Source organism: Neofelis nebulosa, chromosome 4 (assembly GCF_028018385.1).
Source record: "Neofelis nebulosa isolate mNeoNeb1 chromosome 4, mNeoNeb1.pri, whole genome shotgun sequence".
NCBI lineage: Eukaryota > Metazoa > Chordata > Mammalia > Carnivora > Felidae > Neofelis > Neofelis nebulosa.
This window is the reverse complement of record NC_080785.1, coordinates 104263834-104278961: the sequence shown is the minus strand read 5'-3', so window position 1 is coordinate 104278961 and position 15128 is coordinate 104263834. Positions and strand designations below refer to the sequence as shown.

General features: G+C 52.7%; 1 protein-coding gene across 7 annotated transcripts in view; it reads right to left on the bottom strand.

Annotated features, from left to right (window-relative positions):
• GRB10 (growth factor receptor bound protein 10) overlaps positions 1-15128 on the bottom strand; it is a 183395-nt gene that overhangs the window by 110255 nt on the left and 58012 nt on the right. For 3 of the 7 annotated variants that reach the window (XM_058725529.1, XM_058725532.1, XM_058725531.1), the window contains exon 3: positions 11975-12043. The exons of 3 other annotated variants lie outside the window; for them this stretch is intronic. In XM_058725529.1, the coding sequence (XP_058581512.1) occupies positions 11975-12025 (51 nt within the window). In that variant the 5' untranslated portion in view covers positions 12026-12043. Of the gene's footprint in view, positions 1-11921; positions 12044-15128 lie in introns of all 7 variants that reach the window. One more of the 7 variants, XM_058725537.1, reaches the window with a different exon arrangement.

Here is a 15128-nt window from a genome sequence, read left to right as displayed (position 1 = left end):
GGGGGCCCCATACCACACTCGGGGTCCTTCTAGGAGACAGAACGCAGGGTTCAGGGAAGCTACGGGGACCTGCACGGGGCACCGGGCAAGGTGTCAGCCGAGTATTGGCTAGCGCACGCGTGCCAGGAAACTGTCAGGCCGGGGAAAGAACCACCAGAAAGGAGCAGCCAGAAGGGGGCGCCTCGGGGGCTCAGTCGGTTAAAGCCTTTGACTTCGGCTCAGGTCAAGATTTCGCACTTCATGGGTTCAAGCCCCGCATCAGGCTCTGGGCCGACAGCTCGGAGCCTGGAGCCTGTTTCGGATTCTGCGTCTCCCTCTCTCTCTCTGCCCCTGCCCTGCTTGTGCTTTCTCTCTCTCTCTCTCTCTCAAAAATAAACATTTAAAAAAAAAAAAAAAAGATATCCCCCCCCATATTTAACTCAACACAGGGGCACCTGGGTGGCTCAGTTCAGTTGAGTGACTCTTGATTTCTGCTCAGGTCATGATCCCTGGGGTCGTTGGATCGAGCCCCATGTCAGGCTCTGCGCTGGCGCGGAGCCCGCTTAAGACTCTCTCCCCCACCCTCTGCCCCTCCCCCACTCACATGCATGCTCTCTCTCTAAAAAATTAAATAAAATGAGTAAAGTTTAAAGCAACACAAAAACAAAAAACCCAGCCCTCAGCCACGTACGGTTCACCACGTCTGACACCCAATTCAAAACCAGAAGGTGTGAAGAGAAAGATGGGCCCGTCACCATAGGAGATGTCAACCGAGAGACACAGACCGAGGAGGTCTAAGATGACACCGGACAGGAGGGACATTCAAACAGTCCAGAGAGATATGCTCTGTGTTTCCAGAGGGACAGCAACTGCCATCCTGACAGGGACCAAATCCAACCTCCAGAGATGAACACACCCCCCCCCCCCCCCCCGCCCAGCCCAGGATAGGACGTCCTCCTCCCCAGGGATGAGCTCTGAGGGGGGCCTGGGGTACTCTCTCTCAACTGATGCCCGAGGGCAGTGGTCTGGGAGACCTGGGGCAGGAGAGCCCCCATGAAGACACAAGAACTGTCCAGAATGAAGCACCCAGAGGAAATGCAAGGGCAGAACTCACCCAAATCTAGCCCCATGTGGGCGGCAGGGAGGGGACGCAGGTTTGGGACCAGACAGAGCAAAGCAGGACCCGGACCCTTCCACTTCCAGCCATCTGAGCCGAGCAAGATAAGTCAACGTAAGTCTCCGGGCCTCAGGGTCCCCACAGGCAAACCTGGGTAACAGCACCCACTTCAGAGGGCCTGCTGGGGGAGATCGAGTCAGGCGAGGTACACAAAATCCCAACACAGACCCCAACGAGAAGACACCCCACTCCGTTACAGCTCAGGAGGGGTCGGGGACAGCGTGGGGAGTTGAACTCACCCCTGCATACCTGGAAAGCAGCTGCAAGTAAGAAGGCCCAGTGAGTGACAGCAAGGACGCGGGGCCGGCCAGCCTCCGTCACAGAAGGTGCGGTTCCCAGCCCTATGAGTGAAGGCCTTACGCTCAGGAGAAGACGGGCCGAGCGTGTACGTGTGTGCGCACACATGCATGCGTGTGGAAATACAGGCATCACAAATTCGGAACGAGCGCGGCCACAGATAGTCTACAGATGTTGTGACAGCCCGGCCTTTTCCACAAAACGTTTCTTCCCCCAAAGGCCCCCTGCGAGGTCATGATCCCTGCGCGTTATCAGATAGTCTCCAGAGAGACTATCTTCCCGTGTCAGTGGACCCGCGACAGGTTTCACGAAGCTGCTTGTTGGCACCTGTACCCGACGTCTCCTTGTCTAAAGCTGGGTTCCTGGCCTGCCAGATACCCAGATCCATGTAAAATCCCAATACACGGGGGGCACCGGGGTGGCTCAGTGGGGTAAGCGTCCGACTCTTGATTTCAGCTCAGGTCATGAGTTCACGGTTCAGGGATTTGGGCCTTGTGTGAATTCAGTGTGGGGCCTGCCTGGGATTCTCTCTCTGCCCCTCCCCTACTTATGTTTTCTCTCGTGCACTCAAAAATTAATAAACATTAAAAAATAAATAAATAAATAAAATAAAATAACATAACATAAAATAGAACCGATACACAGACTCCATAAGCCTGCCCCTGGCACCAGTCCTGAGGAGAGCCGTGAAAGAAAACACCGAGGTCCCGACAGCGCCATCACATGACCCTGTTCCAAACGGGCTCTAAAAGATGTTTCTGGAAACATAGCAGGTCCAGCCCAGGCCGCCCCAGCACAAACCCCTCCCACTGCCAGGCAGCCTCAGGCCCTAGGGAGCCCAGAGAGACGCAGACGCCCAGGTCACCTGCACAAATGTCACAGCCCAGCAGGCCAAGTGCCAGGCTACCAGACGGGACAGGCTCCTGCAACGGTGTTCGCCAGGTGACCACAGCGTCCGGGAAGAGGGCAGTCTGTGCCCACTCAAAGGCTGGACACCTGGCTGGCCAGGAGGGTGATGGATGGACAGAGGGGAGGAGAGTTTGTGCAATGGGAAGGTACATAATTATATTGAAACTTCTGTATTCTGAAATGCTGGCATGCCACTGGTCCCCAGAAATACTTCAGTGACCGCCGGCCAGCCACCCCTCAGGCAGGTGCCCGAGCCAGACGAAGAGTCAGCCACAAACTCTTCCTGTTTCGCATTCCAGACTGGTTACCACATCCTGATAACTTGGCCTTCTAAATAGACTTCGACTCACTTCTCGTACGGCCACTGCAGTGTCCTAGCCTCGGGTGCCCCCGTCTCACCCCGAAGCCCTCGCTCGGACAGTAGCTCCGAGGTGATTCTGGTGTCTGGATCTCACACCGAGCAGCGCAGGCCGAGGGTGGAGCGAATCCCGCGCCACCACAGGGGACAGCGTCTAGCCCAGGGATTTGTGCGTCTGCACCCTCGATCCTCACCCCACACCTGGCATTTCCGTCTCAGAAGACCAGAGATCTAAGAACAGAGACCTCATTTTACTCCAAACGAATTTGCTCATGAGGAGGATTTCCTGCGGGCGTTAACCCCCAGGTCACTGGGAGCCTAAGACCTACCACACCCGCGCTGGCCATCAGCTGGGGAAGTCGTGAAAGCAGGAATCTCAGTACGAGAAAGCTTTTCAGAACAACGAAACGACGTCTGTGGTTACCAATCGACACCTTTATACTCCTCGAGACTAGAAAATCTTAACCAGCACGGCAGAGTTCTGGGCCTACCTGACCACAAGGCTTCGGAGAATCTGACACCTGACCACTTGGTCACCTAAGGAACAGACAAATACAGCCAATCTGCAGAGAGAGTCACCTGTTCAACAATCGTCTACCGAACACCCATTCTATGGCCAGCACATGAGCCCTTAAAGGACAGATCCTGCCCTCTCTGCCTTATATGTTACCTGGACAATACAGATAGTACACGACTATCATACCAGGCAACACACTAATTTATAATTTAAGAGGACGGTGCCATAGAAGAATACAAGGAACGCACAGAGCAGGGTAAGTGGGGGGAGGAAGGTGCAACTGAAACAAAACAGGAGGGGTGGTCTCACTGAAAAGGGAGGGGGAGGAACAAGGCCCCTGCTGGCAACGGCAAGGTCCTCGGTCCAGACAGACACGGCAGCCTGTGTAAGGCGACTTCAATGTCTTCACCTTGATCGTGACAAATCCGGACAAGTATGCCACAGGCCAGCCAGCTTCCCCGTGAAACAAACATCTGACCCAGCTTCTTCTATTCCTTTTTTTTTTTCTTTAATCTTTATTTATTTTTGAGAGAGATACAGAGACAGAGTGCGAGCAGGGGAGGAACAGAGACAGAGGGAGACACAGAATCCGAAGCAGGCTCCAGGCTCCGAGCCGTCAGCACAGAGCCTGATGGAGGGCTCGAACTCACAAACCCCAAGTTCATGACCTGAGCCGAAGTCGGACGCTTAACTGACTGAGCCACCCAGGCGCCCCTCAGCTTCTTGCATTTCTGACCCACGTTGCGATTTTCTACCAATAACGAAAAGGTCTTGTTTTTCCTAGAAGTTTATGCTCCCTTTATGGTTTATTTTTTTAAGCCCCACTGCCAAGTGATCAAGTTCCAGTCCCCGCATCGTAAGCGGGCTCCCACGCACCTAGAAAGAGCTGGCGGAGACCCCCTTCTCCTTCCTGTCCCCCAGCCAGTGCCACGGTGGGGCTGAAAAGCTTCTGCGGAACCACGGCAGCCAGAGCGAGCTGCAGGCACAGGCGGGGAATCCACCTGCAGAAAATGCCACGCCAGGTTTCCTAGCACTTTTCCGGAAAACCTAACCAACCCCACGCACAGTGACAGCGAGTTCAGTAAGCAGAGAGGCTAAAACATCAGCCAAGTGTTTATCTTTTCCTTAAACATCAATTACAGGAAAAGTCTGCAGAGGCTGAGAATAATGCTAACCTTCAATTAACAGCAACTTTAAACACTTTTTTTTTTTTTGGTGTCTTCCTAATTAGTAAAAAATTAGTAATCATTTTTATTTCTTTTAAGTTCATTCATTTTGAGAGAGAGACAGAGCACACCCGAGGGGGGAAGGGGCAGAGAGAGGGGGACAGAGGATCCACAGCAGGCTCCGTGCTGTCAGCGCAGAGCCTGATGCAGGGCTCAATCTCACAAACCCTGGGATCAGGACCTGAGCCAAAACCAAGAGTCTAATGCTTAACCGACTGAGCCACCCAGGTGCCCCAAAAGTTAAGAATCTTTAAAAGACTCAACCAACAGTCTGTGGCCCCTCTTTGCAGGCGAGCAGGGGAGTGGGCCCTGTCTACCCCCACTTGCCAAATGAGGCACAGGGAGCAGAGGACACTTTGCCCGGGGAGGGAAAAATCCCTTGTAACAATAAAGGGATCCACGCACGCTACTCTGAAATTCAGCGTGAACTAAGTATCATGCAGGAATGATTTAAACCTACCCGAAAGAACAAACACTTAAATAGGAAATTAAACAGGTTTAAAAGCTCATGTTTTCACTATTCCATATGCTGTATTAAAAAGGAAGAATTCTGGGGGTGCCTGGGTGGCTCAGTTGGTTAAGCGTCCAACTTCGGCTCAGGTCATGATCTCACGGTTTGTGAGTTCGAGCCCCGCGTCAGGCTCTGGGCTGATGGCTCGGAGCCTGGAGCCTGTTTCTGATTCTGTGTCTCCCTCTCTCTCTGCCCCTCCCCCGTTCATGCTCTGTCTCTCTCTGTCCCAAAAATAAATAAAAAACGTTGAAAAAAAAAATTTTTAAAAAAAAAAATAAAATAAAATCGGTGTCACGAAGGTCGTACCTCACAGGGCTGGTGGGCGGTTCAATGGAAGAAACCAAAACAAGTGCACCCAAGTGCTGAGTCTTTTCCCCGCGACCCCCTCCCCCACCCCCCCCACCCCCCCCCACCCCCCCCACCCCCCCCCACCCCCCCCCGGTATACTGCCATCTGTCAAGTCCCCAGCTCTGGGCTGTAGACCATTCACATGACCTGTCAGTAAATGACGCGGGTCCCCACTGGTGCCCACTGTTGACACAGACCCAACCGGCTGGTTTCGCACCTGTCTGTCACCCCACGGCTGGGATCTGCACAGACAGTGCTGGCCTCTGGGGATCCCAACCCCCAGCCACACTCCACCTGGGACCAAATCGGTCACAGCTGCTCCCAGCGTTTAAAGGAAAGGGTTTTCAATGGATCCGAAAGTTAGGAAAAGTATAAACACGCGTGCTATTTACCAACATGCCGTTGACTAAGTACAGTTCCAATAAACTAAACCAGCTCAGTGCAGTTTGCCAGATCAGAAAGCAAATGGGTTTCCAAACCAAATGCCGGTCTATTTTTTTTTTTTTTAATTTTTTTTTTAACGTTTATTTATTTTTGAGACAGAGAGAGACAGAGCATGAACGGGGGAGGGGCAGAGAGAGGGAGACACAGAATGTGAAGCAGGCTCCAGGCTCTGAGCCATCAGCCCAGAGCCCGCCGCAGGGCTCGAACTCACGGACCGCGAGATCGTGACCTGAGCTGAAGTCGGACGCTTAACCGACTGAGCCACCCAGGCGCCCCTATTTTTTAAGTGACTATCCTGCAATCGCTTCAAAGACTTGAAAAGACCATAATCAAACTTACACACGTATCGCAAAAGCACTTAAAAATTCCATGTCTAGGGAAGAAACGTACACTCTTTTTTTTAAAGTTTATTTATTTATTTTAAGAGAGAGAGAGAGAGAGAGAGAGAGGGAGAACATGAGCGTGCAAATACAAGTGGGGGAAGAGAGAGAGAGAGAGAGTCAGTCCCAAGTGGGTTCCTCGATGTCAGCACAGAGCCCAACTCGGGGCTTCAACTCACGAACCATGAGATCAAGAACTGAGATGAAGTCAAGAGTCAGACACTTAACCAACTGAGCCACCCAGATGCCCCCAGAATCAAAACTTTAAATAATTTGCAAAACCACTTATAGGTAAGCGTCCCACCTGCTGGGACACTATCATGAAATAAAGATAAGGGATGGGACAACTTAAGGGAGGTGTAAGAGCCACAGTGAGAAGGTACCAGCCACAAATTTCTTGGAGAACACAGAGTCCAATAAAATATCCTTTTGTGTAAGATTAAAACAGAAGAAGGGGCGTCTGGGTGGCTCAGTCAGTTAAGCATCCAACTTTGGCTCGGGTTGCGATCTCAATGTTCATGAGCTGGAGCCCCATGCGGGCCTCAGCGCTGACTGTGTGAAGCCAGCTTGGGCTCAAGTGACTGATGGGATTATTGTGCTTTCTCTGCCCCTCCCCAGTTTGTGCTTTCTCTCTCTCTCTCCCTCTCTCTCTCAAAAATAAATATTTTTTTTTAAAAATGAAGAGGCTACAGAATCCCTCTCCGGTTAAAAAAAAATTAAAAATAAAAAACAAGCGACGGACTTTGGGAATGGAATTCACTTCTAGGGACGGATCCCAAATCGAGACTACAGGGATGAGGTCATCCCCCGGCCCCTCCAGACACTGCCAGCAGATGGAGGGGTCCGGTGTCCCCAGATGTCCACGGACCCAGCAGAAAATCCACAGCTGGCTGTGCTCGGCAAGCAGCAAAGCGCCATCCGCAGGCTCTGAGTCTCGTCCCCGCGGCCCCAACCACGAGTGGACGAGCCAGCGGACACAGGAGGCCCCACGGGGAGCCCCCGTCCGTCCTTCAACAGGAGTTGGCAAACGTCTCCGGTGAAGGGCCAGACGCTACTCAACTCTGCTGGGGAGCCTGAGAGCGGCCACTGACGAGATGTCAACAAATGAGCGTAGCCGTGTTCCCGTAACACTTCATTTATAAAAGCAGGCAGGGGGGCAGGACTGGCCCACGGCCGTCGTCTGCCAGCTCCCGCGCCGGAAGAGAAGGTTCCGGAAGGCTCAGCGCCACGGAACTGAAATGAAGCCAGAGGAGCAACTCGCAGCAACCACCGGGGGCTGGGACAGGATGTAGGAAACGACCCAGCAGGCAGACGGTGGCGGAGAAGGAGCCACCAGAAGGCTCGGGACTCTGACCTCCACCCCAGCAGGTGTCTCTGCGCGACAGGATCACGAGGACGCTTTCCCAGACATCTGACTTCGAACACGAGCAACTCAGAAGTCAAGAATGACAATTATAGAAATAAAGCTAAAATACTCAGAATAAACATTTGGAAGTTCAAGCATAAGCCTGATCACCTGTATCACGTTTACACTCAAGCATTTCGGTGCCACAGCACAGCTCAACTCTGTTCACGCATTTCACCTGAGCCCATCACACTGCCTACTTCCAGCATTCTTCATAAGGATAATAAACGCTGCTTTTGTTTATAGTGAATAGATAAAATGCACCTTGAAATAGGTGCATAATCCCTTCCTCAAAACCCTGGGGGCTAGAAGTAGGTGGGAATTCAGAAATTTTTCAATTCGAGGGGCTCCTGGGTGGCTCAAGTGTCAGACTCTTAATTTAGACTCAGGTCTGTGCTGACAGCTCAGAGCCTGGAGTCTGCTTCAGATTCCGTGTCCCTCTCTCACTGTGCCCCTCCCTTGCTCATGCTCTGTCTCTCTCTCTCTCTCCCTCTCAAGAATAAATCAAAAACATTAAAAAAAATTTAAAAAAAAAGATTCTCCCTCTCATCTCTCTCAGCCCCTCCCCCACTCACAATCTCTCTCTCTCTCTCTCTCTCTCTCTCTCTCTCTCTCTCTCAAAAACTTTAAAAAAGATTTTAATGGAATGGAGAAAGATAAGGCAGGGTCCAGGGTGGGCTAGGAACGTAACCATTATGCACCTACAGTCCATAGCTCTGAACAAGTCGAATCGAATTCTCCTGTGACGTGAGAAATGACAATACTTCTCAGTTTAGAGCTTTGGGGGTTTCACTTTTTAATTATTTTTTCATGTTTATTTATTTTTTTCATGTGTATTTATTTTTGAGAGAAACAGAGACAGAGAGTGAGCGAGGGAAGGGCAGAGAGAGAGGGAGACACAGAATCTTAAACAGGTTCCAGGCTCTGAGCTGTCAGCACACAGCCCGACACGGGGCTCGAACTCACACACTGTGAGACCACGACCTAAGCCGACGTCGGACGCTTAACCAACTGAGCCACCCAGGCGCCCCGAGCTTTGGGAATTGTAAAATTGCAGACCATGGGCTGCAGGCGTCTATTTATAACCCCCTCCCCCCGAGACGCCCTGTTCCTACGTGGCCAAAGTCTAACCTCCCCCACCTCCCCAGGCCAGGATTTTCCTCCCTGCATCCTTCTGCCCAGTCCTGTCTGGGCACCACCCACGGCTCTGGGCGCTTCCTCCAGGGAGGCCTCCTTGACCTCCTTTCTCCCCCACCAGCCTATTTTATCTGTCTCAGAATCATTGTCATCGTTTACAATCATCTTATCTGCCAGCTGTCCCGTGTCCGCCTTCCCAACTAAGACTCATAAGCCTAGGGAACTTGCCTGCCTCGTGCAAAGCCACCCACCCCCCTAGCTCAGACACTGTGTCTGGCACAATCAGTGACCAAGGAATTAAAGGTAACTATCTTGGGCCGGGTGTCCCAGACGTGGTCACCCCCGTGCTGGGCAATTTCCATGCCCTTGCTCCAATCCCCACACGACCTGGACACCATTAACCCTTTTGGGCCAGCAGGGAAACTGAGGCACAGGAGTGTTACAGCTCCACCCCCCACCCCCCCCCCACAAAGGCCACCGAACAACGACAATATCAGATTTTAAAGGAAAACTCTAAGTCTTAAAAGTGAAGCTGTTTGTTCCCTATTCCACTAACCCCGGGGCCGCTAAAGCGGAAAGCATGATGACTGCACACGCTAACTTGGGTGCTTCTGGGTCCGTAGAAAAACTCTACATCTCGGCCACTCACTGACCGAAGCCCGTTATCTAATCCGAGCCCCAGCACATAAGGAACAGCTCGAGTCAGAAATCCGATAGTATGCTAAAGATCTTAAGAAATTCTTCTCCACGAAGACTTGGGAGATTCCTCTAAATTGCCATAATTGCAGATTGCTCAAGACTGGAACTCACTGTAAATCATGCCATTTTCTGAGAAATTCTGCAACAGTCATCTGATTTTCCAGGAACAGTGGATGCCAACTGCCAAGTCCGGCTGCCGCATTTTTACGAGCGGAGGACCGTGCCGTCAAATGCCACCGAAAGGCACGACTGAGCATTTCACCGAGGGGTGACAGAGTTTCACTGGGGTTGCCCCCCACACCCCCTCCACGGCTTTCTGGCTTATGCAGAACTGCCTTGGGCATCCGGGGCGGCAATGACAAACAGCTAGTGCGTCTGTGGAGAAATGCATGACCTTTCCTGGGTGCTTCTGCTGTCTCTGTGAGACCCACAGAAGACTGAAAACGGAAGGAGGGGGGCGGAGGGAGGCAAGAGGGTCTTTGTGCCATCACCCTTCCCTCCATCAGGTCCGCTCTGTAACCAGCTGGAGAGGACACCTCTCCACCAACTTTCAGACGGACTCCCTCAGGGACAGTTTTCCACGTAGCGCACTGATCTTTTCCATTTGGAAGCAATGGTGTGAAGTGCAAGGCGGCAGGCCAGATGATGGGTACAATCTTCACCCAGACAACTGGCCACAGCTAAGGGGCCACGGGAGGATTGGACCTACGACCCATGAATGCAGCATGGAGCTTTAACCAACAGGGTGAAGCCTCTTGTTTAAGTTTATTTATTTATTTGGCGGGGGGCGGGGACAGAGAAAGATGGGGGGAAGGGGAGAGAGAGAGAGAGAGAGAGAGAGGGAGAGAGAGAGAGAGAGAGAGAGAGAGAGAGAGAGAGAGAGATACTCCCAAGTAGGCTCTGCACCGGCAGCACAGAGCCCAGTGTGGGGCTCGAACTCACAAACCGTGAGACCATGACCTGAGCCGAAATCAAGAGTCTGACCTTTAACTGACTGAGCCACCCAGGAGCCCCAAGGCCTCTTTTAGGAATAAGCAAGCAACCATGGCTTAAGCAGAACACCCTTCCCACTTCTACTAGGCGCTGGCCCTCTTTTCCAGCTTGTAACTCGTTCTGGCCTCGTCCCAAATTCAGTGGCTACCACGAATGGTATTCCTAACATTCAGCCTTTCTTGGAAGGTTCACTTCACTTTGATACCAAAACAACAACAACAACAAAAGATCAGGGACGCGTGGGTGGCTCAGTCGGGTAAGCATCTGACTTCAGCTCAGGCCATGATCTCACGGTCCGTGGGTTCAAGCCCCACATCGAGCTCTGTGCTGACAGCTTGGAGCCTGGAGCCTGCTTCAGATTCTGCGTCTCCCTTTCTCTCTGCCCCTCCCCTGCTCCTACTCTCTCTCTCTCAAAAAGAAATAAACATTAAAAAAAAAACTTTTTTTTTTTTTTTTAATTAAAAAGAAAGCTCTCTGCAGCCGAAGAATAAGCAAATTTTCATCACGGTCGCTAAAAAGTGACTCGACAGACCAAGGGAAGGAAACACAAGTTCAGAGAAGTGCAGAACTCCGGTCAAGGGTAGAGCATACAGAAGGGCCTCAAAATCAGGCAGCCATGCTGGAGAGCTGGAGGCCGAGAGAGAGAGAGAGAGAAAGAGAGAGAAAGAGAGAGAGAGAGAGAGAGAGAGGCTACAGGTGCTTGACATGCTAAAGGACCGGTAAGGATGAACCAGGCACCATCTGTCAAGTCCCAAGAACCAGGGTTCATTCCTTCAAGGGCAGCCCTCCACCCTGCAAAGTAAAAAGCTCAAACAAAACTGTGGTTCAGAAGGTGGGGGCACCCGGGCGGCTCTGTCCCAGGGTTGATCCCAGGGTTGTGGGATCAAGCCTTACGTCGGGCTGACGCTCACGTTGCTGACGGCGTGGGGCCTGTTTGGGATTCTCTCTATCCCCTCCCCCGCCCCTCCCCTGCTCATGCTCTGTCTCTCCCAAAATAAATACATAAGCTTTCAAAAAAAAAAAAAAAAAGAAAGAAAACATGGTTGCGAAGATGAAGGAAATTAACAGAGGAAATTCACCGAGCAGCCCAGGAAGAGCCGGGGAAACCAGAGGAGCAGATACGAACTTGTCCTCCACAAACCCCCACCTGATGCTTCCAGGTGGAGGGAAAAAGGAGCCAGTTGGTGGGGGAGGGGGAGGGGGAGGGGGAGGCTTCTACCCCCAAAGCACAAGCTGCACCCAGGCCAGGACACCTTCCTCTCCCCGCGTGGTGCCCCAGATGCTCAGGTCTCTGGCTGAACATCCCCGCAGCCGCCACTCGAACGGGCCATCTGGAGGTTTGGGGCCCAGCAGACGACCACATGGCGCCTGCTTTATCCCAAACACCTCTTCCCACACATCAGAGGCAAGACTGCACCACAGTGACGGCCCTTTGAAACCCGGAAGCCGTGGCCGAGGAGGACACGTGGTAAGATCTTCCAGAACACGCCGGTGACCCCAGTGCAGACATCCCCCCCTGGTGACCCGTCATGGTTACTGACCACACGGGTGCCAGCTCCGCCTGCTGGCATGCGACGTCCACGCTCCCCCATACCTGGTGGTACGGATGGTGCAAGAAGGAATCCGGGCAGCCGGCTAAAGCCATGGGCTCCTTCTTCAGCACCTGCAACAGAGACAGACCGTGAGAAGCAGCCAGACGGGACACCACGGTCACTGCTCGCAGCTCGTTCCAGGGCGACACATCCGAGCCGGTGGCCCCTGGACACCCTCGCGCGATCAGGCACTCAGGCGGGAGGTCTGCTCAAGGGGTCCCCGCTTTTCTTCTCACACAGAGACTGGCACCGGCTACGGAACCCTGGGAAGGCCGTCCGCACGGTCACAGGATCCATGGGGCGCGGGGGCCCTCAGAGGGGTGCGGGGGGGCGCCGGCCCCCCGCGGAGGCTCCCAGGGACCGCCGGGCTCCTTTGGTCATTACAGATATTAACACCCTGAAGACCTGATCTTCCTTTGGGGAATATGGATTGAGCCTCATTCCAATCAAGCACCGAGGAAGCTGTGTGTGGTCAGGGTCTCCCGGGTACCGCCCGTGTGTATGCTGACTCTCCGGCCGCAGCCGAGATCAAACCACTGTTACGGGCATCTGACACCCCCACTGGTGTCACACTCTCCCTGGAGGCACGGTTCTGTGACTACAATCTCTGACAATGACATTCGCAGAAATGGACTTCTGAACGCACATTAAGCCTCTCCTCGCTTCTGTGTGAGCTACAAGTAGCATGAGCTGTATTCAAAAGCCCATCGTGGGGGCGCCTGGGTGGCTCAGTCAGTTAAGCACCCGACCCTTAATTTCAGCTCAGGTCACGATCTCGCAGTTCGTGGGATCGAGCCCCGCATCAGGCTCCACACTGACAGCACAGAGCCTGCTTGGGATTCTCTCTCTCCCTCTCTCTCTCTCTGCTCCTCCCCAGCTCGTGTTCTCTCTCTCTCTCTCAAAATACATAAACTTAAAAAAAATTTTTTTTTCTTCTTAAAAGCACATTGGCTCCTACAGTGAGATCCCAATAAGCATGAAACACAGACCCTGTCATTTTCGTTTTTAATCTGCTGCGGCACAAACCACATGCCTGATGCATACAAAGCAGACAGTGAATCTCCCTCCCCTCTGATGCAGAGGACGGGTGGGGCGGGGAGGTTAGGGGCAACCAGCAGCATGGCCGGGACTCGGACGGGTCACCCATTTGCCTCTGAACACAAAAAAACCAAGGCCAAACTTCCATGAAGCGAGCTTCTCCGAGATCCTTCCTTCTAAAGCTCAGCAGTAATCAGAGAGCAGGGGGAGGATTCCGGGAACAGGGAGGAACCAGGGACAATGTCTTCTCATGTGGAAATCATCGGACGCTGAGAACATTTTCAGGAATGGCAGCAATGAACGCTCTCCATCATAATCGGTCCCAGAGGCGCCTGGACCATCGGCCCTTCTTCGGCCCAGCCCTGCTGAACAATTCATAATCCCTGGCCACGAGAGGCTTTTCTCGAGCCTCTGCATTTGTGGCTGTCTTTCCCTGCTCCACCACCAGCTACCTTCCTATGCCCTGTAGGATTGAGCTCAGGGATCACCTCCTCCAGGAAGCCCCCTCAGACTGCCTCTCGCCAGTCAGCACTGCTCCAAGATGGCTCGCTCAGTCAGTGTCCACTGGGCTTCTGGCATCTGGATCCAAGCCGGTTTCACAAAGAGGGCACTGGTGGTCATCACTGTCAACCCCTTTAGAGCAGGAAGAAAACACAGCAGCTCTAGGATGGCCACCCCACCATGTCCAGGAGCCGCCTCCAACAGGACTACCCACCTCTCCTACGGTGTCCCCAGATGAGGCCCAGGCACAGGCAGGTGTCCTGCTATTCTAGAACACAGGGTCTCCTCTGAGGCTGCCTTTCGGAGGAGCACGAACAATGAACACTAACAAGAATCCCTACAACGAAGCAGCAAGGACACCGAGCTTAAAAAAACACTTTCTGGGGGCACCTGGGGGGTTCAGTTAGTTAAGCAACTGACTCTTGACTTCAGCTCAGGTCATGATCTCACGGCTCATGAGACTGATCTCCACGTTGGGCTCTGTGCTGACAACACAGTCTGCTAAGGATTCTCTCTCTCCCTCTCTTTCAAAATAAACAAATAAATTTAAAAAATTTTTCTGCTCCTATACTCAGAGCATGGAAGGTCCCACTTCCCTGAAGTCATTTTACTACAAGAAAAATAAAGACTATTTAGTCAATGGCTCATTTCTCTCAATGAAAGAAAAAAGGAGAACGGAAGAAACAGGACAGGCAGGAACTGCCCGGGACAAGATAAACTGGAGACTGGGGGCAGTCAAATCAGAATCAATGCTGCAGACAGTACAGTCCTTGGACGCAAAATCCCAGGAACGTGGACAACAGACCCCAGGGAGAACGCATCAAACAGAGTGGCAAAAACGTTGAACAGTCTGCAGTTCGGCGCAAAACTCGGGGTGCAGAGAACAGCGCCCGGCTGTGAAGGGAACACCACCTTCCCCAGCCGATCTCGACCCCGCACCTCTCACACATCTGGGGCAGAGTGAAGATTCTCTGACCAGACAGTCTGAGTTTTTCAGAATTCAGAAAGGAAGACTCACGAAAGCTTCCCAGGGGAATCCTGGAAGACTCCAGTGGGGCATAAAAGTAAGGACATTCATTCCATCAACCAAAATAGCAACAAAATTGGGGTGCCTGGGCAGTTCAGTCAGTTGAGCACCCAACTCTTGGTTTTGGCTCAGGTCGTGATCTCGCGGTTTCGTGTGTTCGAGCCCCGTGTGGGGTTCTGCACTGACAGTACGGAGCCTGCTTGGGATTCTCTCTCCCTCTCTCTCTTTGTCCCTCCCCCACTCACGCTGTCTCTGCCTCTCTCAAAACAAATAAACCTAAAAAGAAAGATAGCAAAAAATTCGAAGGTAAGACCCAGTCATGGGCTGAAGCGTGTCCTCCCCACAATTCAAAAGTTGAAGCCCTAATGCCCAGGACCCACAACATGGCTGTATTTGGAGGTGGAGGTCTTTAAAGATGTGATTAGCTTAAAATGAGGTGTTAGTGTGGCCCCCGAGTCAACGCGAGGGGACCTGAGGACACAGACACACGCAGAGGGGCGACCGCGGGAAGACACGGGGAGAAGACGGCCGTCTACACGCCAAGGAGAGGGGCCTCACGAGGTCCCAGCCCTGCCCACACCTCGATCTCA